This window comes from Odontesthes bonariensis, chromosome 17 (genome assembly GCF_027942865.1).
Source record: "Odontesthes bonariensis isolate fOdoBon6 chromosome 17, fOdoBon6.hap1, whole genome shotgun sequence".
NCBI classification, from domain to species: Eukaryota; Metazoa; Chordata; class Actinopteri; order Atheriniformes; family Atherinopsidae; genus Odontesthes; species Odontesthes bonariensis.
This window is the reverse complement of record NC_134522.1, coordinates 15,261,440-15,286,596: the sequence shown is the minus strand read 5'-3', so window position 1 is coordinate 15,286,596 and position 25,157 is coordinate 15,261,440. Positions and strand designations below refer to the sequence as shown.

The 25,157-nt window shown below is 41.5% G+C and overlaps 3 protein-coding genes across 3 annotated transcripts; 2 read left to right on the top strand and 1 right to left on the bottom strand.

The window, feature by feature from the left end:
* The first annotated feature begins 917 nt into the window (after nucleotides 1-917).
* On the top strand, nucleotides 918-7,948 carry entpd5a (ectonucleoside triphosphate diphosphohydrolase 5a). Its single transcript, XM_075448931.1, has 13 exons — nucleotides 918-1,503; nucleotides 1,790-1,869; nucleotides 2,135-2,278; nucleotides 2,671-2,746; nucleotides 3,260-3,295; nucleotides 3,668-3,756; nucleotides 3,860-3,939; nucleotides 4,051-4,112; nucleotides 4,208-4,309; nucleotides 4,977-5,120; nucleotides 5,233-5,286; nucleotides 6,066-6,178; nucleotides 6,360-7,948. Exons 1-13 carry the CDS (start codon nucleotides 1,062-1,064, stop codon nucleotides 6,441-6,443), a joined length of 1,506 nt encoding a protein of 501 aa, XP_075305046.1. The 5' UTR covers nucleotides 918-1,061; the 3' UTR covers nucleotides 6,444-7,948.
* Nucleotides 7,949-8,074: 126 nt separating this feature from the next.
* On the bottom strand, nucleotides 8,075-16,633 carry coq6 (coenzyme Q6 monooxygenase). The gene is made up of 12 exons (XM_075448932.1): nucleotides 16,233-16,633; nucleotides 15,863-15,997; nucleotides 14,262-14,320; nucleotides 12,276-12,402; nucleotides 10,995-11,125; nucleotides 10,809-10,916; nucleotides 10,593-10,655; nucleotides 10,381-10,488; nucleotides 9,554-9,756; nucleotides 9,284-9,399; nucleotides 8,761-8,927; nucleotides 8,075-8,208 (listed from the first exon to the last, which is right to left on the bottom strand). The coding sequence occupies exons 1-12, from the start codon at nucleotides 16,432-16,434 to the stop codon at nucleotides 8,179-8,181; spliced, it is 1,449 nt and encodes a 482-aa protein (XP_075305047.1). The 5' UTR covers nucleotides 16,435-16,633; the 3' UTR covers nucleotides 8,075-8,178.
* A 96-nt stretch (nucleotides 16,634-16,729) lies between these two features.
* fam161b (FAM161 centrosomal protein B) lies at nucleotides 16,730-25,157 on the top strand. Its single transcript, XM_075448930.1, has 10 exons — nucleotides 16,730-16,892; nucleotides 17,627-17,862; nucleotides 17,939-18,399; nucleotides 19,443-19,714; nucleotides 21,644-21,762; nucleotides 21,867-22,034; nucleotides 22,133-22,232; nucleotides 22,314-22,468; nucleotides 22,715-24,925; nucleotides 25,026-25,157. Exons 2-9 carry the CDS (start codon nucleotides 17,645-17,647, stop codon nucleotides 22,794-22,796), a joined length of 1,575 nt encoding a protein of 524 aa, XP_075305045.1. The 5' UTR covers nucleotides 16,730-16,892; nucleotides 17,627-17,644; the 3' UTR covers nucleotides 22,797-24,925; nucleotides 25,026-25,157.

Sequence of the window (25,157 nt, the reverse complement as noted above, 5' to 3'; positions counted from 1 at the left end):
TTAAGTTTTATGCCAGCTGGAGAGCAGGTCACATTTGCATTTTTTTTTAAAGGTCGGTGACACAGCTGCAGTGGATTTAATTTGGTGATTATTTCAGGAACGTGAGGAGATTTTTTTTTATTTTTCATGCATGGCTACAACTGCTTAACATGGTTGAGTAGAGGTGGTAATACATAAAAAAAAATTGCCACTGGATAAGCCAAATTTCCCGTCCTAAATAAACAATTTTTTATAGAGTGACTTATTGTCTTCTTCACAAAGCCATGAAGAGATTTAAATAAAGTAGCTCTGGCATGGTACAGCATAATCCCAGTATGAGTGCAAACTTTAAAAGACTCAAGTTGTTAACTTTAACAAACTGCAGTAATTAATATAAAAACAATCAAAAGGGCCCTTATAACAGCCAACATAAACTTACATCACTCCTAATTTCAGCAATGGCAACATTTGAGCACTTGTGAAGTTGTGAAGTTCTAAAGAGTTGCAGTAAGAAGGAATTTCTGAGGCACGCTTCAATACAAGTCTTAAATACAACCATAAAAAAGTATTTAAAGACCATTTTTCAGTTTTTTTCAGCGTGAGCCATTCATTTGGATTTATTTAGAAACCTCTCATAAAGGGATTTTTTGGGGGCTTCAGAAGATCCAGTAAAAGAGGAGAAGGGGAAAAACTTAGCCAGAAATAATCTTCTTCGTAAAAAAAAAAAAAAAAAAAGACAAAAAAAAGGGAAATGCTTTTGGTAGGCAGGTAGTCAGTCTGCAGCTCAGCTCGCGGGGGAGGGGGTGGGGGTGGTGGACTCCTGATGGAGATGGAGTTGGGATGGACCGTCACGGGATTGGTGGATAGCTGCTCCCGGTGTGGCCCCATGCCAAGCCCTTATGTCTTTATATACTGTAATCAGATGACCGGACAGTCCTGAGTGTGCATCGCATCCACTCTGCCTCTCTCCATCTCCACTGCTCTCTCTTCAGGTCCCCTGTCAGCCTTTTGCTCCAGCATCCACAAGTCCTCAACAGTCTCCTCTGAGCTCCAGCTGCCTTTCCTCTCAGGCTGTGAACACGATGGCAACGCAGAACCTGCTCCTCACTCTTTGCGTGTGGCTTCTGGCCGGGAGTCTCTTCGCAGAGGCGACCTACTACCGGCACCACCGTTACATCCCCCACTTCTACCGCTACAGAGAGCACTCCGCCAACACGGAAAACCTCCTCCCTGACGTCTCCAACCCGGTTCCCGAAGTGACGCAGTCCGGCGTCCCGACATACCCAGAGGTCCCCGAAGTTTTCCACCCGGCACCTGAAGTCGTGCACTCCATACCAGAGGCTTTCCATCCGGTGCCCGAAGTAGTGCATCCTGCAGCTGAGACTTACCTCCAGCCTCAGGTGCACGACCCCACACCTGAAGCCTCCTCCCCTGCCGGCAGTCGCGTTTTCTATGGGATCATGTTTGACGCTGGGAGCACCGGCACCAGGATCCATATCTATAAATTCATCCAGAAAGACCCAGGTAAGCGCACGAAACGCGCTAAATCCGTTAAAGCGATTGGCACATGCTGCAGACTCCCACTCTGTATGCTGTCATTCTCTGTGGGTGGACTTTTAATTTGCCTGTCTCAATCAACTGTGTAGGAAGCAGACTTTTAAAACTTAGTCTGAATGTTGGCGAAGCGCCGCAGTCTAAATATACAGAGATTATAAAAAAAAACATACAATAACTGAACTTTCTGTTGCAATTTTGTTTAAGCACTTTTGCCTGTGCCGTTTATGATCTCTTCCCTGACTTTTTTTTTTAGTTGAGCTGCCAGTTCTGGACAATGAAATGTACCATGCAGTGAAACCTGGACTATCTGAATATAAGGACAACCCTGAAGAGGTATGTATGCCTGCTTGCACAATCTTTTTTGTTTGTTTATTATCAGTTATATTAGGGAGTTGCTTACTGTCTGTGAACCACTAATCCACTTATCTTTAGGTTGGGTTTGTGTGTTGTAAATAGTATGTTTTTCCAAAAATAGCTCCCCACTCCTGGTTTATACATTCACATACCTTCAACGTTCTACATAATTTAAAGACTTTTCTGTGAATAAATGTCTTTTCTTGAATTTGAAACATTTGTTTTTTTACGCTCTCTTCTGCAGGGTGGGAACACCATCCGCCAGTTACTGAAGATTGCCAAGAAGACGGTGCCGGAGGAGGAGTGGAAGAGGACGCCCGTTGTCCTGAAGGCCACAGCAGGTCTGCGTCTGCTGCCTGTAGAAAAAGCCGCTGCCCTTCTAAAGGAGGTGAGGCACATTTTCACTCTGCCCTCAGACACTTTGGCACAAACATCTGCCATCCCAGCAGAGAACGGGATGAGAAAACCACTAAGTGCTTACAAGTGTCACTGAACGAAAAGGCAGCAAGTCTGCCCATTTGGTGGCTATCATGTTGCAAAGAACAGCTGTTGTTGGCTTGTGTGGAGCAACCATATTTGGCATTTTAAGTATTATCCATGCTGGTGTTCCAGCCATGTTTGTGGCTCAGTTATCTGTCACTCTAAAACACCCAAAACACACAGTCTGTCTTGTTAAGTCTGAATAAATTCAATCTTAATACCATTCAATTTTTTGATATAGCCTTGTTAACTGCAGCTAATGTTCAACTTTAACTAAATGGGGTTGAATTTATTCCACAGGTACAAGAGGTGTTTGAAGAATCCCCTTTCTATGTGCCAAATGAAAGTGTTTCCATCATGAATGGAGCAAATGAAGGTAACTTCTCTTTCATTTCGTTGTTACAATTTGTGCTGTGTATAGTTTGCAAATCTTTATGATTTTTGATTTAAGTATTGTCTTACCAGGTGCTTTAAGTCTGTAAGAGACAATGCTGCTCTTGTAATTCTTTTTACAAGAAGTTTTGTTACTACCTCTTTGAGGCACATAAATACACCAGTGTGAGAGCGAGCTGTCCCACGCCCTTTAATTTAGTGTGAGGCTCCACATTGCTCATTAAGGCACTCACTGCGTTACGTTTCATCACACAGCACATGCTATTTGTCATCCCCTACTTTTATGAGTGCAATAACTTTACATCTGAGTCAACTGTAATTACTTGGGTTGCTTTTGACTAAAGCTGCTAATGATGGCGAGATTTACCAAAAGCCATTTTTAGATTATTCCGTGAGCTTAAACACATTGAAACACCATAAATACTTCATTGTCGAGGTGTTATCACTTGTCATGGGTTTGACTAATGCGGACATTTTCACCCATGTGCTGTTTTAGGAGTCCTTGCCTGGGTCACAGTGAACTTCCTTACAGGTAAGACATTGCTTGTGTTTTGCTATGGTGGTGTTAGTGGTTAGGAGGCTCCAGTGTACACACAGGCCCTGCAGTGAAAGACTCTTGTCTCCTTTCTGTGGTTATGTGCTTGAATCACTGGACCCAAACAGGTTGCAAAAACAAGCAATCTTTCCTCACGTTTTCCACACTACCGCCAGATTTATTTAATTTTCGTATCTTTATATCTTTTCGATACTACTGACTTCAAAAGGAGCAAGTCTGAACTAAAATTAGTCATAATTATACAAAATTATACAGCATTCTTTCTCTGTTGCTGTTCTAGTGATGCGTAGCACCTCCAGCGTCCTCGATCCAGTGTGAGATATTTAACTTTTTGCTTGTTTTCTTCAGGCCATTTGTACTCCAACACACGGAGGACAGTGGGGATTCTCGATTTGGGTGGAGGATCTACACAGATCACATTCCTTCCAAAGTCAAAGGTGAATAAAATGTTTCATGTGGTAAACAAGGGAATATCTAAAGCCTTTAGAAGCAAAAAAATACGATGCTAAACAACATTTCTTTTTTTTTGCTTTCCAACAGAAAACAATTCATTCTGCTCCGCCCAGTTACACAGCTAGATTCAACCTGTTCAACCACACATATGAACTCTACACACACAGGTGAACAATTTACAAGCTTAGAGGATGGTGTCATATATTTTTCGAGATGTGAGAATAAAGCATTTATACCTGTCTAAAAACTTACCATAATTATATATCACCATTTTATAGCTACCTGGGAAATGGACTATATGCCGCTCGCCTGGCAACCCTTGGAGGACTAGGAGCAGATGGTAAAGTATCTCACACCTGTGCTGATATGTGCGTTTCCACCCTTTGTCTTTGCTTACAAAATTCTCAGGCTGTTTATTGTTTTTGTTTTTTCCAGGACTGGACTGGAAAGTCTTCACAAGTTCCTGCCTCCCGAAGAAGTTCAGAGATGAAGTGACTTTTGGAGGAAACACCTATAAAGTTAGCGGTATTCCAGACGGTAAGATAAAAGCTGCCTGAGGTTTGGATTGCCTTCCCAGTCTCTTGGTTCCAACAATCCATACATTCCTTTCTCAAGTACAATAAAGTACAGTACAATACAATCTCGCATGAGAACATATATCAGCTTAAACTCTTTTAACCTTGGCACCAAACACATGTTTTGTCATCCTCTGCCTCTCTGTGTTCCCTCTTGAACAATTAAACTGTTGTCAACCTTGTATTTAAACAAAAAAGAAAGCTGTCAGTTAACTTCACAAATAAGCCAGTCACTCCCTTACCACAGTCAAGTAGCCAAAAGATTCTGGGCTTGTCCCTGAGTTGTTATTTTTTTGTGTGTAACGAGCAGCTTGATCTGGCCCGCTCACAATTATGTGGTAAAAATAGACAGCACAACAGGGCTGCGCTAACTGCCTGTCTTGTCGGCACATGGTTTTGCCGGCACAATTGAACCAAGCATACACACGAGGCCGTGTGAAACTTGTCCTTCTGGGGCTTCCCTTGTATATAATCTGGTGAACCCCCAGTTTCAACCGCCCGTTAACCTCGTAATGAGGCTCAGAGCTCTCCCATTTGCATTCCATGCATTGCTGTCTCCACACAAAATCTGTTTCCTCCACTTCCTCCACCTCAAACAAAACCACTTCTCCCCTCTTGTCTTGCTTCAGGATATGCAGGTTACAAGTTGTGCTACTACGAGGTCATGAGGGTCGTCAAAGGTTTATTTGACCAGCCGTATGAAGTGAAGGGCAGCAGCGTTTTCTATGCTTTCTCCCACTACTTCGACAGAGCTGTGGAAACCGGCCTCGTTGGTGAGTGGGAACAGACCAGCGAGCCACCTTCCAGTGCCATTATCTTTACGTTAATTATAATCTCCTGCACAAAGTAGGTATTCAAATTGCACGTTTGTTTTCTTCACTGAAGGCAGTCGAGGTGGTGCGGTTGAAGTCAGGGACTTTAAGAAGAAAGCCAAAGAAGGTAAGAAGTTACAAGAAAACTTCTTTATGAAGGAATGAACCTGCGTGTGAAACCAACAGGGTCACAAAGGTGAAATTTTACGCAAAAGAGTCATGTTGGAAAAGGGCAGATGCATTTTTGTGACTCCAAAATTGAGACATATTCTAACAAAAAAATGTGACTGATTATATACCATTTTCCAAAATGTGTAATGGAGATAGATTTACTAACCAATGCTAAAAAGTATTTATATGTTTAACCGACCCACACCGTGTTCATCAACCTGATTTTCTGATAGCTGTAACAACATTTTTAACAAGTAGGAATGATGGTGGGTTACATAATTCTGTTTGTGTTGTGAGAACTCTGCCACATGGTCTCGAGCAACAAGTCTAGCTTGAGCTGGACTGGCGGCTGAGCTCAAGATTTCTGCCTGGCCCAGGCAGGAGGGCACCTGACAGCCACACACCACCTAGAGGCTTACACATACTGACACACACACACACACACCGCCACCACCCACCCGCAGCCTTGTGCTGACCCTCAGCTGTAATCCTTGCACCTCCCTGTTTATGCAGCCAAACAAAACAATAAGGTCATCTTTTAATCATGTAGCACACCTGTTTATGCAGCCAAACAAAACAATAAGGTCATCTTTTAATCATGTAGCACAGCTGTTAGAAAAGTTTGCTTTCACTCTTACATGGAATTATTTAATAAAGCAAATGATTTTTTGTTAATTACATGTGAACCATGTGTTATTTTCATGTCTGAAACTTGTGGCATTTTTGTGATTGCAGTGTGCAACAAAATGACCAAATACCGTGCCAGCCCCTTCCTCTGCATGGATATGACATATATCACTTGCCTGCTAAAGGAGGGCTTTGGCTTCAAGGACAGCACTGTGCTGCAGGTAGGTGACTCAGAGCCCGGTTACTATGGGAAATGCACGTGGGAGTCAAAAAAAGATGAGCTGCATGTCAAAAGTGTCTGTCTGCACAGCATGACACATTTGAACTCCCTATAAAGTAGACGTAGCAAAGTAATTCCACGTTGTTTTAATGGAGATCTTTTTTTGTCACTTGATGCAACAGCTGGCCAAGAAGGTGAACAATGTGGAGACAAGCTGGGCCCTCGGAGCGACTTTTGACTTTTTCAGGAACCTCAACATCCACTAAGGACAGCTTACAGTCATTGCAGCTGGCACTGAGAGGGACAGTCTGTCACTGTGGGGCCTCCTCCCCTCCCTCCACCCTCGATCAGCCCGCCCCCTCGCAGATACACCCGGTCCCACCGTGCTTCCTCACCCACCACGCCCCTCATCTCATCCTCAACCTCAGCACCCTTGAGAACACTTCAAGAACTGTTGGAAAAACAAACAAAAAAGAAACAAAAAAAAAAAGAAATCACTATATTTTTATAAGGCCGGCTATTTCTACTGTATGTTGAGCTCATAATTGGTGGGCTGATTTTTTTTATTTTATGAAACGTTTACATTTTTGATTCCTTATGGGTGTCTGATCCGAAATGTCTTTCTCACCTACCTGCACAGTGTACAGAGGGTAGTTTAGAGGCAACGCAGGGAATCACGGTATTTTGGTGCTTACTGTGGTCCTGGTGTGCACTAGTGCTGTGCAGTGCTGTGCAGTGCTGTGCAGTGCTGTGCAGTGCTGTGCAGTGCTGTGCAGTGCTGTGCAGTGCTGTGCAGTACAGTTTCTGGAGTAGCAACTACTATTGTCTTTCTAGATGCCAAAGTCGAGTTTCTCTTCATTCTAACAGTAAACTATTCTACAGGACCCTTGTTAATTTGCTCTTCGTCTTTGACAAGTTAGACATCCTTGGAATGAGAGCAGTCGACAGCCATACAGCTTCTTTTCCTCAACATTGCACGTAACACTTTAACTGCAGATATTGTAGCTAAGACATGATCAGTTGCTTTGATGCCATCTACAGAGTTGTATATATTCATCAGAAGTGTTGGATTCTCGGAGACTCAGGGGGGCAAGGAGAGTGCTGTGGAGAAATGCCTCTCGCAGATAGTGTTGCAAAGGCGTAACATTAATGCTTGTATTTTTAAAGTGCAGCCAGTATTTTTTGTTTCATCTAGAGTGGGAAAGACCTTATCAAGCGTGGCTACATTGCAGGGATCCTTGGTCTGAAAAGTATTTTAGATTATAAATAGAAAAACCACTCATCAAGCCCAGACAGTTTATCCAACAACATAACCTATAGCCATTGGATAAAGTTAAAATGTAAACAAATGTAAACCAGTTAAGTTAAAACATTTTGTGTTCCTTATTTACTTTTTTTGCTCATAAACACTTCTATTGAGAGTACTACCCTATATTTGCATTTCTTTTTCTCGTGAATTGTACAAATATTTAAAAAACAGAAGTTTTATGTAAGAGTAGAGTATTTTTAATATCGTTTTCCAATATTACCTTTTGAACTCTATGTGTAACTCCTCTCTAAGCCATACCAATGCCGTCTTTTTCAATATTCTACATATTCAACTACTACTGCTGTATATACATAATGTAAACTTAGTGAAATTATTTGTCAGGAACTTCTTTTACATCACAAAAACGTTGTGTTGCACAATTGCTGAGAAATGTCTCTGTGTCCATCGGTATGAATAATCTGATGCCTGGCAATATGTAAATTGTTTTTAAAATCTGCGACATAAGTGTATACTAAACATGTATGTTTTAATAAAACATGAAAAATGTGCTTTGGGTTATATTTGCTGTATCATTATTCTTATTTCAATGTTACACACACACAGACACAAATAAGTTAAAGAGTAAAATAAATCTGAATTATTTTTATTATTTTTACACTAATAATCTTTACAGCTTTTAAAGCTCAAAGTCACTGGAGATCCACAAACGACCACTTCCCATCGCAGACGCGTCATTTGCTTGCAAATGCCATGATCTGCTCCTGCAGAGTGAAAAGAGAAATTAAGTTAAAAGGCTGCTCAACCTCTGAATCATAACTTTAAAGCCCGTTATGAGCAAGTGGCACTGCAAACCTATACGAGACCAGTAAACTTGTGAACTTAGAGCTTTTAATATGGAAAAAGTGTCACTTTTAACTTGGTGCCTCCATAGCGAAACGCCTTTGCAACCAGTTACAGTTGTGTTGGTCTGAATCACTTAGTAGGGAATAAAGCAATTTTACATGAGTGGTTGGTATTAAAAGGAGTGTGAAAACACAAGCCAACACCACTGTCCGCTGCCCAAGGGCCAGCCATGCACCCCACCCACACACTTTTGGTAACATTAAATTTGGGGCTAAACTTAGATGTCATAGTACTAGGTTCAGAACCCTTAAAATTATAGACATTGCTAAAGTAAAGCTCCGTGTAATCAGGAAAAGAGGGTGGAGGGTGAGGTCATGGTGTGGGCGGGGCTTAGGTTTGACAGGTGGTTAATGTTATCCGAGTGATGTCCAAGTTGGCTAAGATGTGAGACTAGGACAGGGGGTGCTTACTTTTAGTGTTGGGAGCATGTTGGTAGCCTGCAGACCGAAGGTGCGTAGGAGAACCACAGGAGCAGCGTTGGTGGAATAAAGCCGCTTCATGAGGTCGATGGCAGCAATCATGGGCAGATTGTGTCGCTGACGTTCAGTCTCATATTCTAACAAGTGCTGTATTGCTCCTGCACAAACAAACAAGAGCCGAGTATTAAAAAGTGAGAATATAGTCTGCGCCTGTGTCTGCCATATGGTTCCTACATTAAATCAGCGCACTGGTGCTATATTAACTTCAGAACCTTTATTAAAGTGAAAAAAATAAACTCTCATCATGGGATTTTCATTTTCAAAGAAAAGTAACAAACGTGCAGTTCCTCGGCAGAATGGTCAGAAAACATCAAATAAATACTGCCGGAAAACCTTACGCTTTTTATAGTTCGGATCAACAGAGTGCGTTTGAGCTGGGGAAATGGAAAAGAGCTTAGTGGAAACCACGGAGCTAGGGCTGCAGCATTGGTGTCTGTTTAAAGTTCTCACTGACCCAGGTCCTTCCCGTTAAAGGCTGCCTGGCTCAAAAGTTGCGTGAGGCAAGCCACATCCCCAAATCCCAGGTTGGCCCCCTGACCTGCCAGCGGATGAACACGATGGGCTGCATCCCTGAAGAGACAACAATAACACTCAATAACACTCTCAAAATATATTCAACGAACATTATGCCGTCCACTACATGTGATGCAGGGGATTAACTGATAATACATCAGAGAAGACCAAAAAAGGTTAATGGTTACTGTTCTCAGTAACATCATCTTACCCAATGAGTGCTACTCTGTGCCTGATATACTCTGATGCGTGGCCCATACCCAGTGGAAACATGACCCTGCTCTTTGGGCCGATCCCTGCCACACTCGGTGGAAGCTGTCGAGGTGAACCTGCAGAAGGCATGATGGCTGACAGCGCCCCCCGGAACAGAGAACCAGCTGTCTCAACTAGTTCTGACTGCTTCTCATTACTCCACTGCCAGTGAGCACACACATGGGCCAGAAGACAGACATATTCACAGAGAGAGAGAGAGAAATGGACAGAAGACAGACATTATCCTTTTGAGTGGACAGAGAATTAAGCTGACACAAGAGCAAAGCTGAACTCCAGGCCAGCAAAAGTGGCACCCCCCCCCCCCCCCCACACTCCTCCCTAACTAACTGGTTTGGCAGGGCCTCGGGTGTTGGGCTAATTAAAAGATGATGCCGGCCAGGCTATATGCAGTTGAATAAGCTCTGTTCGAAAAACATTCCATGCAGTAATGGTCGACACTGGGAAACCACAGGTTTAATTAGCAAACTAGGGCCTGTAACCAAACGTGACTCAACTGTGGTGACCCCGTCCATCGGCAGGCCCAGTAAAAATAGCCAGCTTGGGAAAAAGGAGTTTCTCCAAACATGAAAAACAGATAGGTGTATCATTCCTATAGGAATCATTGTTATCATTATACATAGTTTGGACTAAACAATGACCGAATTGACTGAAATTGTCACTCAAAACAGCTCAGTGTGTAAGTCTAAGGAGTGGGGGAAGCATCTCACTGACACATCTTAAATTTGACTGTTAACACAGCAACTTAATGGTCACAGCAAGACTTACGAAGGCCGAGTTGATGGCGTCGACAAAGCTCTCCTCGTCCAGCTCCAGCAGCTCCTCTGCGAGCTGATGGCTGGTCGACCACACCAGAGAGCTCTCTGTGTCTGACAGCTGTGATGCACAGAGAGGGATAGCTGAGGCTTTATTAGATATTCCACTGACGAGTGGACACTTTTAAGAAAGTATTGCAACTGCAAATAATACAGATATATTACCGGTAGCATTGCAACGGGCCCTGTTGGGAGGAACCTCTGCCATGCGACATTGTTCTCTGTGGGCTGCAAAACATATGTCAAAGTGTGTGAAATTGTGTTGCATCGTTTTGTGTGGTTATATTTCACTTACACCTAAGTCACATAAAAAATCATCTTAAAGGGTGCCTCTGGGTGGTGGTATGAGGTATTACACCGTTTGTGAACTATGGCACTCACCTCTGACAGGTGTAGGATTGCAACCACAGCAGATTGGTCGTAATTCCACTTGACTGTGGGTATTCCTAATTCCCGCCTTACCATTGAGTTCGGTCCGTCAGCACCAATCTGCAAAAACAGGTGGAAATGGGAACAGTGAGAAACAGAAGACACAAGAGAGGAGTTGTGTGATGGAATCAAACTGACCAACAGCTTCGTCTGAAGAGTCTCCCCGTTGGCCAAAGTGACCCGCACCCATGGGATGTAGTCTGCTGCCTGGTGGGGCATGGGCCATGTGTACTTCACCACCTTAGATCTGTATTTAACTTGCACGTTATCTGACAACGACAAAGACATAAAGCAAGTGACTATCGTACAAAAGAGAGCTGCATTTCACTCTGTGTGACTTTCTCACACAAGAAGGATCAACTTGGCCATGGGAATGAATCATCACACTAAATCAGTGCTTTGCTACTTTTTCCTTTAAAAATAAAAGAAGAGGATGTCTTGCCTGCAGCCAAAGTGGTTGAAGATCTATAAACCACCTCATAAAACACCACTGGTTTCCCTCACTGGCACGTGGTAAATGCCGAGCTTCACATTTGACAATCTTCTTAATAGACTGCCGCATTACACTGACTTATAGTATTTCTCTACAAGCACACCACTCTGCACTTTGAATATGCTGCCAGCTTGTTAGGCTTTGCCCTAAAAAGCAGCCCGTCTTCCTTAAATATCGACACTTGGACATCCAACATATGGAAAGATCCTGAGCTATGCTGGCTCGTGCGGACTTGGAGTGGAACCTATCCGCAGAGTGGCTACTGGTTCCTGTAACACGGATGTCAAATAAAGGTTTCCTGTGATTGGGAGTGCAGGGTTACATTGAAAACAGCTGGCAGGGAGCAATCTTTTCTTGTAATTTGTCCTGAGCATGACAACCCTATGGCTAAAATGAGAGCAAAAAAAGAAATGAACACATGGGAGGCACAAAAGGCAAAAACGTGCAGCAACCGCACGTCCGTTGTTTGGCGCACAATGTTGAAAACTGTTTATAAATATGCCAGTTTAACTGTCAAGCACATAGCAGAGCTAAGTTTTATTTGTGAACCTCACAAAAAGTTGGTCTCATGTCAACAGCAATGCAGCACTACACACTGTCAGCAACTTTGTGCCTCGGGAGGTGGGAAAGCTTGGGAGCACATGGCAGTTTTAAATAGGTCACTGGACCATTTCACGTGTTCGCCGAGGGTGCCAAAGTTTCCAAAATGTGAGGTTTTGATTGAAACTGCAGGAAAAACATGGATGGCTCCAAGAGCCGTCTTTAAAAACAGTCACAGGGAGAGAGCACAAATAAACAGAACCTGGGGACAGGATGGAGTGAGAGCGGTGGCATTAACTGCCAGGCTCAGAGACCACTTGGCAGACGGAGGAGACATAAGGCTACCGTGAGGAACTTCATGTTTTAACCATTTATCTTGTGCTTACCAGACAGAGTGTCAAGCTGTTTGGTGATTGCAGCCACAACGATGTCATTCTCCACAATGTATGCCATCTCTTCCTGCAGGTTCTCCTTATCGAATGTGATGAGAGCATCTGAGCAAGCATCCCAAACCTAAATGAGAGACTCATTATGCCTGTGGCCTGTAATACTATGCTTAAATGCAGCTCCATCTCCATCTCCATCTATCTATATATATATATATATATATATATATATATATATATACATTTATAGCTGGACAGAGATTGTGGCACTTTATTGAGCTGAACACATCAAAGTTGTTAGCCGCAGTTGGAGGCCGGCACAGCCCGTGTACATGAAACCCAGATCGATCAAGGTCACCGTCGCTGCGGGCTGACTGAGGCTTAAATGAGCTCTGTGAGATGGAGGACCCAAATTATTTTTTTGTCATGTGGACTTTTTTTTTTTTTTTGTCAAACATTTTCTGGGAAACGCAAATAAAAAATGACATGTTTGCGAACATTACAGAGAGAGTCAATATTTACTCGCAACCAAAAGCGTCAGAATGAGATATAGTTTCAGGCTACTGTAATTCCAGCCTTGTTTGAGTTAAACATGAGGGGGTGAAAAATGTTTGTACAAGGTTAATCCTCTCCTTGGCTGTAACTATGGTGACAGAACCCATCATTCTGCAGCAACATGCTGCCGCACTACTTTTTTCCAACTTGCCATAAAGTAGGGGGATATACCCCACAGAAAACCACTAATGGCAGTTGGTTTGCAACTTGTGATAAGTGGTTGGGAAGAAAGATTTACTGAGACCAGCCCAAAAATTGTTTTGGTTTTGTTAAATGCTGGTGAAATGGTGCAGCTTTGGGGAAGAATGAGTTACTGCTTTTTGTGCAAGGTTTAAACAATATTCCGTCTCACAACTTTATGGAGAATCTAAGGGAAAATAACGCCTCAGTGGCACAAACTCTGCTTTCCTCCTTTTTTAAGGAGGACATTTAAGGAGGAAAAGGGTTTTATTGCAGGGAAAGCCTGCTATTTGGAGTTAACCTGTACTACATACTTTCCAGTTCTACGGCTGAGATGTATACGACCGAAATTAAGTGGGCAAACAAGCCAAAACAGCGGTAGAAGAGTGAAGGTATAATGGGAGAGGTACACTACCATAATCACTGTAAGGAACTGCATGATGACATCTCAGACCCAGAGAGAAACCCTGCGGTCGAGTGTTTGGTACACACCGACCACATCTTACAAGAGGGACCGAGCCTGCGCCCACAGCCGTAAAGCGGGTTCACTTTGCAGCAAACAACCACTCTCCTGATCTTTCATCTTCTCAGCGTTGTTCACATGAATCTTCGTAATTAGAGGATGGATGGAAGGAGTAGCAATTTGAAAACATCAAAATGATTTACTCGTCTTAGAAAACATGGATCTAATACATAAAAATTGCACAGTCAGAAAGCCATCGGGTGCTCTGAATATGCCGGGCATATGGCGGCATATACGGTTCGATATGGCCTTTCTTAAATATACCTTAGGTTCTTTGGCATTTAGTGGGCCACAGACTCTGCTGAGCTACTTAAAAAGCATAAATTGCACAAAGGAATGAACAAAATGCATGATATATGAAACCACCTTACGCTATTTTAATGTGAACAATTACATACCATATACATGATTATATGATGCTGTATTGTGTTGCTTGATGACTAATCTGGATGACTGAGTAGAAGCTGAGTGTCACAGATTTTTCTCTCCACAAATTGTATGGTGCTATGAGTGACGGATGACAGGAATACATACAGTATGGCAGTAAATTTGAAAGGCTGGAGGACAAGTGAGTCAAATTTCAAGTTGCCCAACAGAGGGGTTTTGTGAGATTTTTTCCACTTTTTCTGAACATTTGACAAAGGAGCACAATGGTAGATTATCTATCTTTTTGCTACAAAAAAAATAAATCCTATAATAATACAATAATGAGCACATGATCAACATACCTGCATCCTTTGGTATGGCTTGCATCTCATCTGTGTGATATTCTCCCATGCTCCAATACCTGTGAATTGCATGTCTGTGTTTTATAAACAGTGTTATATTGTGGAAGTGGAAAACAAAAATTCTGGCAAAAAAGGGAAGAAATTGTAATGGATAAGTTTACATAATGTGCAGAGTGGGAGGAAAGTGTGACCAGGGTTGAGTTTGGATTATTTGTAAAACTCACCCATTACAAACAGTTTAGTAATTGTCTACAGAGGAACACAAACTTGCAGTAAACTTAAATTAAACTGAACAATCTGGAGAGGATTATTGATCATGCACTGGTTTTTTTTTGTGTTCGTTGTGTAATTCTGATTCTGATTCTGATAAAAAAAAAAGGGCTACATCTTGTGTAAATATCCTAAAAATGATTGTTAAGCTTGTTTGTCAGAAATCGTCAGAAGGACGCTGGCAGTTCTATAAACAAGGTCTCTATTAACCTTTTACATTTTGCGTAGGTGCCAGTGAAGGGCAATGACGTCCCAGCCAAGCTCAGTGTTTCACTTGTATACAATGTTTCACATTTACTCTTTCCACTGTATTCATACCAAATATTCTATTGACATCTTACAGCCAAAAGCACATAAATCGCAGCTATGGGAAGGTTATTCTTACAACATATTATCCTGGTGCATTTGAACACCTGATCCACCAGAAAAAAAACATGATTGTAAACATCACAATGATTGTGAATTAAGTTAACCAACAATCAAAGTATGTTACTCTAATAATTGTGTAACTGTTCGTGCAATGTCATGAAATAACAACATGCATTGTAGATATTGGTGTAGTGCAAGGTATACGTGGGTACAGGTTGGATACTCACTTATTTCTCTGTCATCATATATTTGCATTATGGCCACATTGATGTACATCACATTAAATAGTGTACTCCTGTGTCAGTTTTTACTTTTCATAGGAAACCAAAGGCATAGCCTGTCCTTTTTGGATAGGTTGTTAGGTTGGGGTATTTATTTTATACTGACCCTTACTCCCAGTAAGGACAGGAAGAAGAAGAAATATGGCAATGTGCAAATACTACTGGCCCATTTTGGGGGTTTTGAGCAGTCTTACAAGTTCTTTGTTAACACAGGGTGTTTATTCTGTTGCTAAACAAACTGTCAGTGTAGAAATTAACAGTATACCTACTTCTCTAGGCACCACTAATCATAGCAGAGGTGATCATTTGTGAGAAAGAGCACCATTAAACAGCTATTGAGCCATCAAACTAGAACATATTAAAATCTGTTACTTTCAGTTTCGCTAACTGTCTGCAGGCTGTATCAAAACTCAGATTCTTAAAGCTTCTAAGAGAAAAAAAAAGGCTGTCAGGAAAAAAACGTGGCCAATCTATCACACAAGGAACATTGAGGTCAGACATGATCCCTGCTAAGCCTGGTTAACTGCATGTCTCATCCCTGACTTAGCATGTGGGGCAAATTTAACGGTTTACGCACCACAAAGTTGTCACAGAGAGAACACTTCTCAAGATCACAACGAACAATAAACTTGTTATAACCATTTGATAAAACTGTCTCCGTGTGTCAGGCTGTAACTGTACCGCTAAGGAGGGTGGCAGAGCCTGGACTGATGGAGCTGACTCTGGTGCTGTAGGTGTCTGGCACCTTGTCCATTACTTTCTTGTTGCCAGCTTCAAGCAGCAGGATCTTCCTCCCTGCCAAGTTGGGATCCATGCCTGTAGGAAACAAATAACACATAAAACCTACTGCACTTATGCAACAGCTTCATTTTCTGCAGTAGTGTCTGCTTATACTATTATACACCATCTTTTCTCAACTGCACCACATCCAGATATTATTTTGAAAGCACACTATAGAATCATCCTACAGGGAATGAAAGGAAGCACTACACTGCTTTAAAACACCATGTTTAATTAAGATTTAAGCAAGTTACTGTAAAGGTACACTCACCTAGGGAACATGCCATAGCAGATCCAACCATCCCTCCCCCGGATATAACCACATCATAAACCTCATTCTTGCCAGAATCTCCCCCATGTTCTGAACACACTAATCTTCTACTGATACTATTTACAGCAGGTAAATGCTTTTCTGTTATAAAACACCGCACAAGTCCGTTTAAGGCCAGTGGCGCCTTTGTGAGCTTTTGCATTGTTACGTCTTCACTCTGTCTTCACATGAGACAAACACCGCGATAACCAGATAAAAACAGTCCAGCTTCGGAGTCTGAACACAGTCATACAACTAACAGACAGACACTCTCTCCTTGAATGTGTCCTAATACGGGCAGCTGTGTCCCTTCTGTAATCCAGCCATGTTGTGTTGACAAGCAAGCGCTTCAGAGGAAGTACTTCCGGTTTCACGTCCAATCACAAACGACGTATTCCGCGGCCGGCGTTGCTGTTTCTGTCCACAAACAGTGCTAATGCTACCAAAACTGACGACGAGTGATCAAGTAAGAGACAGTAGCGTGTCTTCAAACGTGATGCAAATAACTTTATATCAACAAGTACCATTGCTTGCTCAACGAATACCCTTCAATACATCTACTTAGAGTTCGGAGGACGCTTCGAGATCGAGAGATACTTCCTGAAACTCGTCTGTTCCCAGGTTGGCAGCTCGTTATTACTTAAAAGTTTATTTATTTTCCTCTAATTGCTTATTACGTCAATTAACGATGTAGAACAATTGAAAGGAAGATAGCTTGTTGGCATAAAAACTAAATAAACTTTTTTTATCTAACGCTAATTACGTCCTTTAAAATCTATATCACGCTCTGAGCGCTGAGGCCTGGTTTCTATAGTAACCGGTAACACTGTTCCGAAATGGTGCCGCATTGAAGAGTAACCCGTCCCAATTTAAAGGTGTATGCGTCCAAGTCAACATTTAAACCCCAAACATATTCAATTAGTACCTTCTTTGATATTTTAGGATAAGTTGTGAAAATACCCATTTATGTTTCCAACAGCAAGAATACCAAAGCCAATAATCAACTAAGAAAACCAAAATATATGCAGTACATATGTCGGATTTAAATACAGGAAAATACAGTTTTATCAGCTAATTTATTATTATTTTACTGTTTGGTTCCAGTTGAAAAATATTCAGACACTATTCATTTGGACAACTTTCAAATGGGTTTCGGTTTAAAATACTATGTGTTTTTTTTTTTGTAATATATTTTAATTTACAATATATTGTGTGTGTATGTGTATTAATTGATCACAGATCTCAGGTTTACGCTCTTTCTAGAAATGAGCTAACTTTATGCCTTTAACTGTCTCTCATCTTTACCTTTTCTGTTCATTTAAAAAAAAAAATATTATGAGTTTATTTATTGTTAGTATCACAGGTCAGAGAAAATGTCCAAGGTGGACACCGTGCTGGAGGACGGACTCCGAACAGAGCTAATGCTCCAACTTCACCTCAAAGCTTTGAGAAAGACCCTCAAACAGCAGTTGCAGGAGACAGAGAGAAGACAGACAGAGGAACTGGAGAGAAGGATTTATCAGAATGCTCTTCTGTCAGAAGCTGTAGATGGAAAGTCTGGTGATGTGGAAGAAATTAACCACAAGCCCAGGTATGCTTCCTCAAATGGCTCTTTTGTGTTGTTAAAATTATGATTTATCTATTTAAAAGACCTTTATTTTTTTCAGATTTGTGGGAATAAAGAGATCCACCTCTTTATCTGCTCTGACCTCAGACAAAGGGACCTCCCACAGACCTCCAGCCTGGGCACCCTCAACAATCTCGAAGCACTCTCCTGTCAGGACTCAGCAGTGTGAGCGGTTTGCTTCAACTGAAACAACACAGCTGAGCAAAGAGGCAGAGGCTGAGGGTCAGAAGAAGTTCTGCGCTGTCCCCGTCCCCAGCCACGTCATACAGCCCATCTATCAGGAGATGATGGAGCTCCGAGAGAGGGAGAGGAAACAGGGCTGCGAGCAGAGGACGCAGTTCTTGCTTTCTATTCAGAAGCCTTTCAGTTTCCAGGAGAGAGAAGAAAAGAAAAGAGAGAAGCTGATAGCAGCATTAAACCAAGTCTCACAGGATTCCCATAAAAATGTTTGTGTTAGAAAAAACCCCCACAAAGACTTAAAGGATGCACCAGACCTGAAAGGTGTTTTTTTTTTTTTTTTTTCTGATGGCATGACGCTGTTTTAGTTTAATAATGCTTAAATTAATGTGAAGTAAATAGGCTGTTGCATGTCAGGCATAACATAAAAGTAAACCCTTTGTGACAAGTTGTGCAATGTAAGTTTAACATAAGCAGAAAGTCTATAAAGAGGTACAAATATTTCAGTATAATCCAGTAATATGTTACTGGAAAAAAGCCAAAGACTTTAACCATTTAGATCTGCAACACACACAATAAACATGGGATACTGAACAGTTATAGATCAGGATACGAAATATTTTGTACCTCTTTTTATCTGAGCTTGGTAGTTGTCTCCCAGCCCCTCAATATAATTCTGATTAATATAAGAGATGTAAAGATTAAAAAATACATAACATAGCATCACATTACAAAAGGTTTGTCCTCACTACTGCATAAAGTCAGACAACACAGGGTTGTCATGTTGTCACACAGGCAAATAAAATACATTCCCACATTTCATTTAATGTGATAAGTGACCGAAGTGCATTTTATCGCAACATTCTTATAACACGGGACAGGTTCAGGTGTACAAAGTTAATCTAGTTCATTTGTTGTGTATGTCGGCCCCTGAAGAAACCAGAAATGAAAACCTTTGGCTTTTATCATAAATTATTTACCGTACCATTGTGTTTGGATATCAAAGATAAAAAAATAGATAAAATGTTTGTGTGTCTTGAAAATGCGACCTGAGGGTATCGAGCTCGAAATGTAAAAGCAGGATATTTTGCATCAGGTTGTAATGGGATAACACTATAAATCAATCGGTTTATTGATTTACATACAAAATGAATTACATTACATAGAAATTGTCACTAACTTCTACAATGTACAGATTTTCTTTCTCCTCGGTGACAATAAATCCCCTTTCAATCAATCAGCCTTTGAATGTGTCAAGGGCCTCCTTGTGAAAGACAACACGAATGTTTAAACTCAACACCTAACTTGACGTGTGTAAACTCTGTGACACAGTAACATGACTACAGATTATCTGCCTGTGACAACAGCACAACGGGAGTATCCAGCTCGGACTGGCAGCCCAAAACTTCGAACCGCTGAGCGCACCAGGGAAAAAAAGCTGGGATTCCTGGGCGAGGAGCCGAGCTTTCAGCCAAAAATCCTCCATCGGGTCCCTGACTTCAGCAGGCTGCACAGGGCCTTGCAGACAGAGGCGCTGGGGAGAGTGCAGAGCAAGGATGTGACAAAGTGTCAGCCTTTCTTTCTGAGGACATCAGCTATACCTGCAAGAAGAGGTACGAAGAGTCCGGAAACCTCACAGGTAAAACATTCTTTACTCATTCAGAAGGAGAAGCTATGATTTTGTTTATCTTTCACCACCTTGCTGTTCAGTTATTTCAGTGCCGTATGATTTTAGTTACTGCTCACACTAAAAGAAACAAAAGATTTATTTTTATAATCATATAACGCGCGTTTCACAAGTTGAATTCAGGCTTATTTCACAGTGAACAGATTTGAGGAAAGCAGTGTTTGTGCTGGGCAAGGATCTGCAAATGATCTAACTGTCTTCTTAAAAGCACAACATTTATTCGAACAAATTTAATCCTTTAAAGTAAAACATAATTCCTGTCTTGAAGAGGCAGCATCTTAGGAAGAACCAGATAAGAGGAATATGTCCAGGGCTCCAACGCACCAGATGGTTTCATGTTATAGTTTTGCGCCACTTTTTATCTCCAAGTTTCTCACACCTTCTCCGCCTGATGGATGGTTCGAGACATATCCACCCACTATTTTGTCAAGTCAGTACCCTTCTCTTTTTTTTTGCGGAGGATCGCAGACTACTTGCCTTCTTTAAATCCTCCAGTGCTGTAGATATTAAGCTGTTTGCCTTACTTTTTGCTTGTTGAAAAGTGCCCTTTTAAAACAGTTTTCGTCTGCTCTGCAGTATTACTTATTTCTGTGAGAGTTTGTTTTCTAAGTTATGACAAAGACATTTGACCAGTACTTTCCTTTTTATATCTGTATCTCTGTGACAAAGGATTTATTGTACGGTTTAAGTGCTTGTAAGCCCCTTTTGTTCTTTTTTTTTTTTACTCAGCCTAAACCAGTCCTGTCTGTTGTGGAGTCGTAACGTTATTTGAAATATGTACTGTGGGCTATCTTCAAAGAAGGGATATTCCCCTCTGGTCATATTTCAGCCTTTCCCTCACCATTTATCAAGTATTTTGATTTTCACTGCTCAGTTACAGCAGTAGAAACCTTTGATTGACATTAATATGATTTTTCGCCCCAGGCGGATGTTTCGCAGGAGAGTTTTAAAGAGTAAAAATAATCATAGCTGTAATTTGGTAGGAATAACAGTAATTTACACAAATCCAAAGCGGCAGAATGAACTTTGTGATTTGTGAAAGTTTCTTCCACTCTTCCTTTCATGTATCTTGGGACTAAGCCCAAAATTAACAAGTCACCAGAGTTCTGCTCGATTACACTAACAGAGCAATTGTAGGCAACTTCTTCTGAAATGAGCTAATACTGCATTTAGACAGGAAACCTGCTCCACACACACACACACACACACACACACACGTTTGAACAGTCATGTTTGTTTGGATTGATGTCACAAATTTCACTAAAATACTGAGGTTTTATGAAAGTCTTGAGAAATCTTTTTTGGAGTACATCGTCATTAATCTTTTTCGTTTAGTCTTTTTTTTTCTGTGAATATTTGGTAAGTACATCTGATGATAACTGTTCTGAGAGTAATACTCAGGAATTGTGTGATTTATGTTGTAGAAAGACAGAAATCAAAAAGAGAAAATCTATCACAGCTGAGCATAACCAAGGAAAAGAAAACCTGCATATTTGATCAAACTTAAGTGAGGTTTTCACATAATTGATCCATTTATTGAGGGAAAGCTCGTCGTCTTTATTTATTCTAAAGAACATTTACATTCAAAACAAATGAGCGGCTAAAATCTCTTCGTATGGCTGTGATTGCGTTGAAAATATAACATTTCCCTCAAGTTTTATGAACTAATTTAGTTAGTCATGCTGTGTAGAGAAAACCTGGAATACCTATTGTATCATTGTGTCCAGTTTGGTGTTTTTTATCATACAATTCAACTATATTAATCCACTATTATAACACGTGTACTTTACAAAGCCTTTGACTTCACCTGGCAGGGTTTTATTTATAGCTATACTCTCAGGGATGTTTAGTTTTGATTTTTTTCCCCCTCCTCATCTACAGGTGCCTAAAATAAATAATCTCATTAGGAGCAAGTCACTCGGGGCCTTAACGCTGATGTCCGCTGACACGCTTCCTACATACATCACAGACGCTGTGAGGAAGCGCTGCATGGCCATCAGGTGAGTTGGATTATGTCGTAGAAACCTCAAAACTTCCTTTTTCTAGTTACTACACACAGAGAGAGCTAAATCATCTGACACGCAGACAATTTCTACCTTGATAGAAATTCGATGGAGACGAGAGAAAGTAAGACTCAAGAGAGCGTGGACTGGCTGAGGAATTACCAGAGGAAATCCCAAGCCATTAAGAAGGCAGTGGTACTCCATGCAAAGTTGCTGGACCCACACAGCAGCTTGAAAGAGGTGTACAATAAAAATCTACAGCGCCATCGGTTAGTCCTTGTCGTTCTACAATTGTGCAACCTTTGCATCTCACATCACAGCTGCATCTGTCACAGAAGCTGAAACCGTGATCTTTTCTTACATAAAGGGAAGCCGATCAACAGAGAATGAGAGATTACACGAGAGAGTTACGGGATATGAAGGCCAGAGTTAGTGAACGCCCCTATTTGTTTGAACAGGTGAAACAGGTAAGAGACATAACTTTTAAAGTTTAAGAAATACTGTAAGCGAATTCAACTCCACCAGTGTGACTTTTTTTTAACTGGCAGAGAAATGAGAAGGCTCGAGCTGAGCAGACGTACAGGAGCAGGCTGATGAGAGCCGGGTTAAAGGAGCAGTTTGTGGACGAAACCGGAGAAGCAATCGGATCTGACGATGATACAGAAACGAACGACAACAGCTCTGGACATGACATTCAAAGCAGGTATGCAGTGTGAGAGTTGTCAAAAGTTTTGTTCATCCGCTGTGTAAAACGGCTTTGACTGGAAACATTATGAATAGCTCTGCTGCCTGAGAGCCAAGGACTTCATGTGGTTTGGTCATGTTACATTACATAATTTTCTGAGCTCGCCCTGCAGTCTTCAGTGAAGAAAAGACAAATTCTGTAGCCAAGTAAAAGTTCGACGTAATTACAATATAGCCATTTTCTAACCCAACATGTCTGATTTAGGGAAGAAAATGTAGACGACGGGGAGAAAATTGAAGATGTGGAAGAGAAGAGCGTGAAGTCCAAAGGGGAAGAAATGCCATGATCAAAAAGGTTCAAGCGGCGCTGGGTTTTTTGTGGCCTCTCCACTAGAAAACAACATTGTCTTCAAAAATGAATCATGTCACAGCGAACACCAAAGATTTGATAGTTTAGGACACACGCCTATAAATTATGAAATTGCAAAAACTTGTGCACTTTACCGTCAGAAAGCTTTGGGCTTACAGCTGAAAGAAAACAACATTTTATGGAATGGAACTGTTTATGTTGTACGATTATTATTTCACTCACGTTTTACTCATACAGACTCATATTGTGCGTGTAGTCGTTTTTGCATTAAATTGAAAAGCTTTTCATTTGCAAGTGCAGTTTTACCCAGAGATGTTGACACTGTAATTAGGAGAACCATGAACACGTGATTAAACGGTCAAGGTTAAGCCGCGTCCAATACCAATTCAAAAAAGGATTACAGTCCCTCTGCCTTTAGAGTTATTGGCTCTAACAGTCCTCATAGCTGCATTTGTTTCAGTTTAAATGTATCTGATTTTGAAATGAACATGTCCCGTAACACCATTGAGCATCTGACATGAACTTTGCATAGATGGTTGGGTTAGAGTTCCCAGATAATTCTGCAGCCACAATGCCAGCTAAATAAACAGTCTTCACTGTGCGTCCGTAGTCACACAGTCCACTTCAGTGGTCTGCTCCAAGCCTGCAAATCCACATCAAATACTCTCGTCCGCAGCCTGCTGTACTCGTATGCTTTTACAGCTGGCTGCCAGGAATCTCAGAGATCATTTTAACCTACAAATCACACAGGAATGTGTGATTTGGTGCGGAAGCATAATCAAAGAGTAATCATGGAGATCAGCACATGACAAATTGGAACCTTTTGTAGGCTAGTGTGCCATGCCTTGAAGCTATTGAAGATGTTAGTGGTGATTTCAGATTCTAACACAGTTTTGTGTTAACAGAGCGATGTGCAGTGTTCAGCGTGACTGTTTGTGTATTGAAATAATCAAAATATCGATATTTCAAAAGATCCTAAATGCAAAAAAGAGCAAATGTTGTCACATATTTCTTATACGTGTAATAAATAATCATAGAGCCCCTTCTTTGAAATCTCAAATATCACATGATAAAGCTTCAAGGGCTCCATCCTGTCAGGTTGTCATGGGAACCCTGTATCCCTCCCCGCTCTGCCTCGTAGTCCCTTAGGAGAAAGCTGTGCACCTCTAAATCCCTGATGCGTCACCGAAAACAAAACCATTCCCACCTAACCTGTTCGGCAATACCTGAGTCGCAATCTTCATCTGTGAAATGTGTGAGGGAGCAGAGGGAGTGACATCTATTCAAACAAACTGTAGCCTGAAATGTGTGTGTAGAGGCTCAGAGCGGCAACAAACACAGCTCATTTAGATTAATGAGAGGCTGTATGCTTGGCCACTGAATGTTATGATCACGCTGTTTGAGGAGTGGCTCTGTATTGCAGATGAACAATATAATTTCACCAAGGTGGTACGCTCAGGTCTCTTATTATTCTAGCCATTAAAATTCCCACACATTTAATTTTGTAAATGCATGGGTGGCAAATGTAGGCAGCAGAGGGAACATTTTCAAACAGATGATTTAGGCCTCAAATGGATTTCACCATCTCTAAACCTGCAATTGTACTGTAAATTGCTTATACTGTGTTTTCTGGTTATTTTGACGTTCTTCTTCATTTCCTGTTTATTTTGTGTTCGCTTAATTATAATGTAAAAGTCCATTAGGGAAGTTTTTGTACGTGTGCGTGTAGATTCTCTGCATGTTTTAGTCCTCGGTTCACCTGCAGGAGGAGCTGTGGCTCGCTGCAGCCTTCTCTGGAGCAGAAGAGAGAGATCCCTCTTTTTCTCCTTCAGTGGCATGAATAATATCCCCAGTGCGGGAGAGAGAGCACATCAAGAGGCAAAAGAGAAGGGGAGAGAGATAGCAGCCAGTGTGACAGATAAGAGCGTGGCAGAACTTGTCTTCCTGACTGTATCGTGGGCCGGGGGAAAGAGAGAACAAGTGCACCAGAGTGTCAGGCTGCTGCCTGCTCAACAAAAACACACTCACTCACACACACAGAAACAGACAGACCCCAGAGCCCGGCCGCACCAGAAGAAGTTCAGAGAGAAGACTGACCTCAAAAAGGTACAGTATGATCATTTCTCCTGCGTCGTGTCCCCCTCTTTACATCTTAAACACAATTAGCAAATCAGCTGCTCATGTGATGCTCCACTTTGTTTTCCAGGTGGGTTGGCAGAAGTTTTCTTTGTGGATTCACCCAAATACTATGGCTTTCCTCAAGCTGAGCCCTGTTGTCCTGTAGAGGAGTCGTGTGTTTTCCCTCCAGAAGAACTTCTGTCGTGCTTGCCGCTTGAGG

What these genes read in the sequence shown, in the direction of transcription:
- entpd5a (XM_075448931.1), top strand. Translation starts at nt 1,062, where the DNA reads ATGGCAACGCAGAACCTGCTCCTCACTCTTTGCGTGTGGCTTCTGGCC. An exon ending in TATGAACTCTACACACACAG is followed by an intron (nt 3,940 to 4,050) that starts GTGAACAATTTA and finishes ACCATTTTATAG; the next exon opens with CTACCTGGGAAATGGACTAT. An exon ending in TGTGGAAACCGGCCTCGTTG is followed by an intron (nt 5,121 to 5,232) that starts GTGAGTGGGAAC and finishes TCTTCACTGAAG; the next exon opens with GCAGTCGAGGTGGTGCGGTT.
- coq6 (XM_075448932.1), bottom strand. Translation starts at nt 16,434, where the DNA reads ATGCAAAAGCTCACAAAGGCGCCACTGGCCTTAAACGGACTTGTGCGG. An exon ending in AGCCATACCAAAGGATGCAG is followed by an intron (nt 12,403 to 14,261) that starts GTATGTTGATCA and finishes TCTCTCATTTAG; the next exon opens with GTTTGGGATGCTTGCTCAGA. An exon ending in ACATGCTCCCAACACTAAAA is followed by an intron (nt 8,209 to 8,760) that starts GTAAGCACCCCC and finishes TTCACTCTGCAG; the next exon opens with GAGCAGATCATGGCATTTGC.
- fam161b (XM_075448930.1), top strand. Translation starts at nt 17,645, where the DNA reads ATGTCCAAGGTGGACACCGTGCTGGAGGACGGACTCCGAACAGAGCTA. An exon ending in GAAATTAACCACAAGCCCAG is followed by an intron (nt 17,863 to 17,938) that starts GTATGCTTCCTC and finishes TATTTTTTTCAG; the next exon opens with ATTTGTGGGAATAAAGAGAT. An exon ending in GGACATGACATTCAAAGCAG is followed by an intron (nt 22,469 to 22,714) that starts GTATGCAGTGTG and finishes TGTCTGATTTAG; the next exon opens with GGAAGAAAATGTAGACGACG.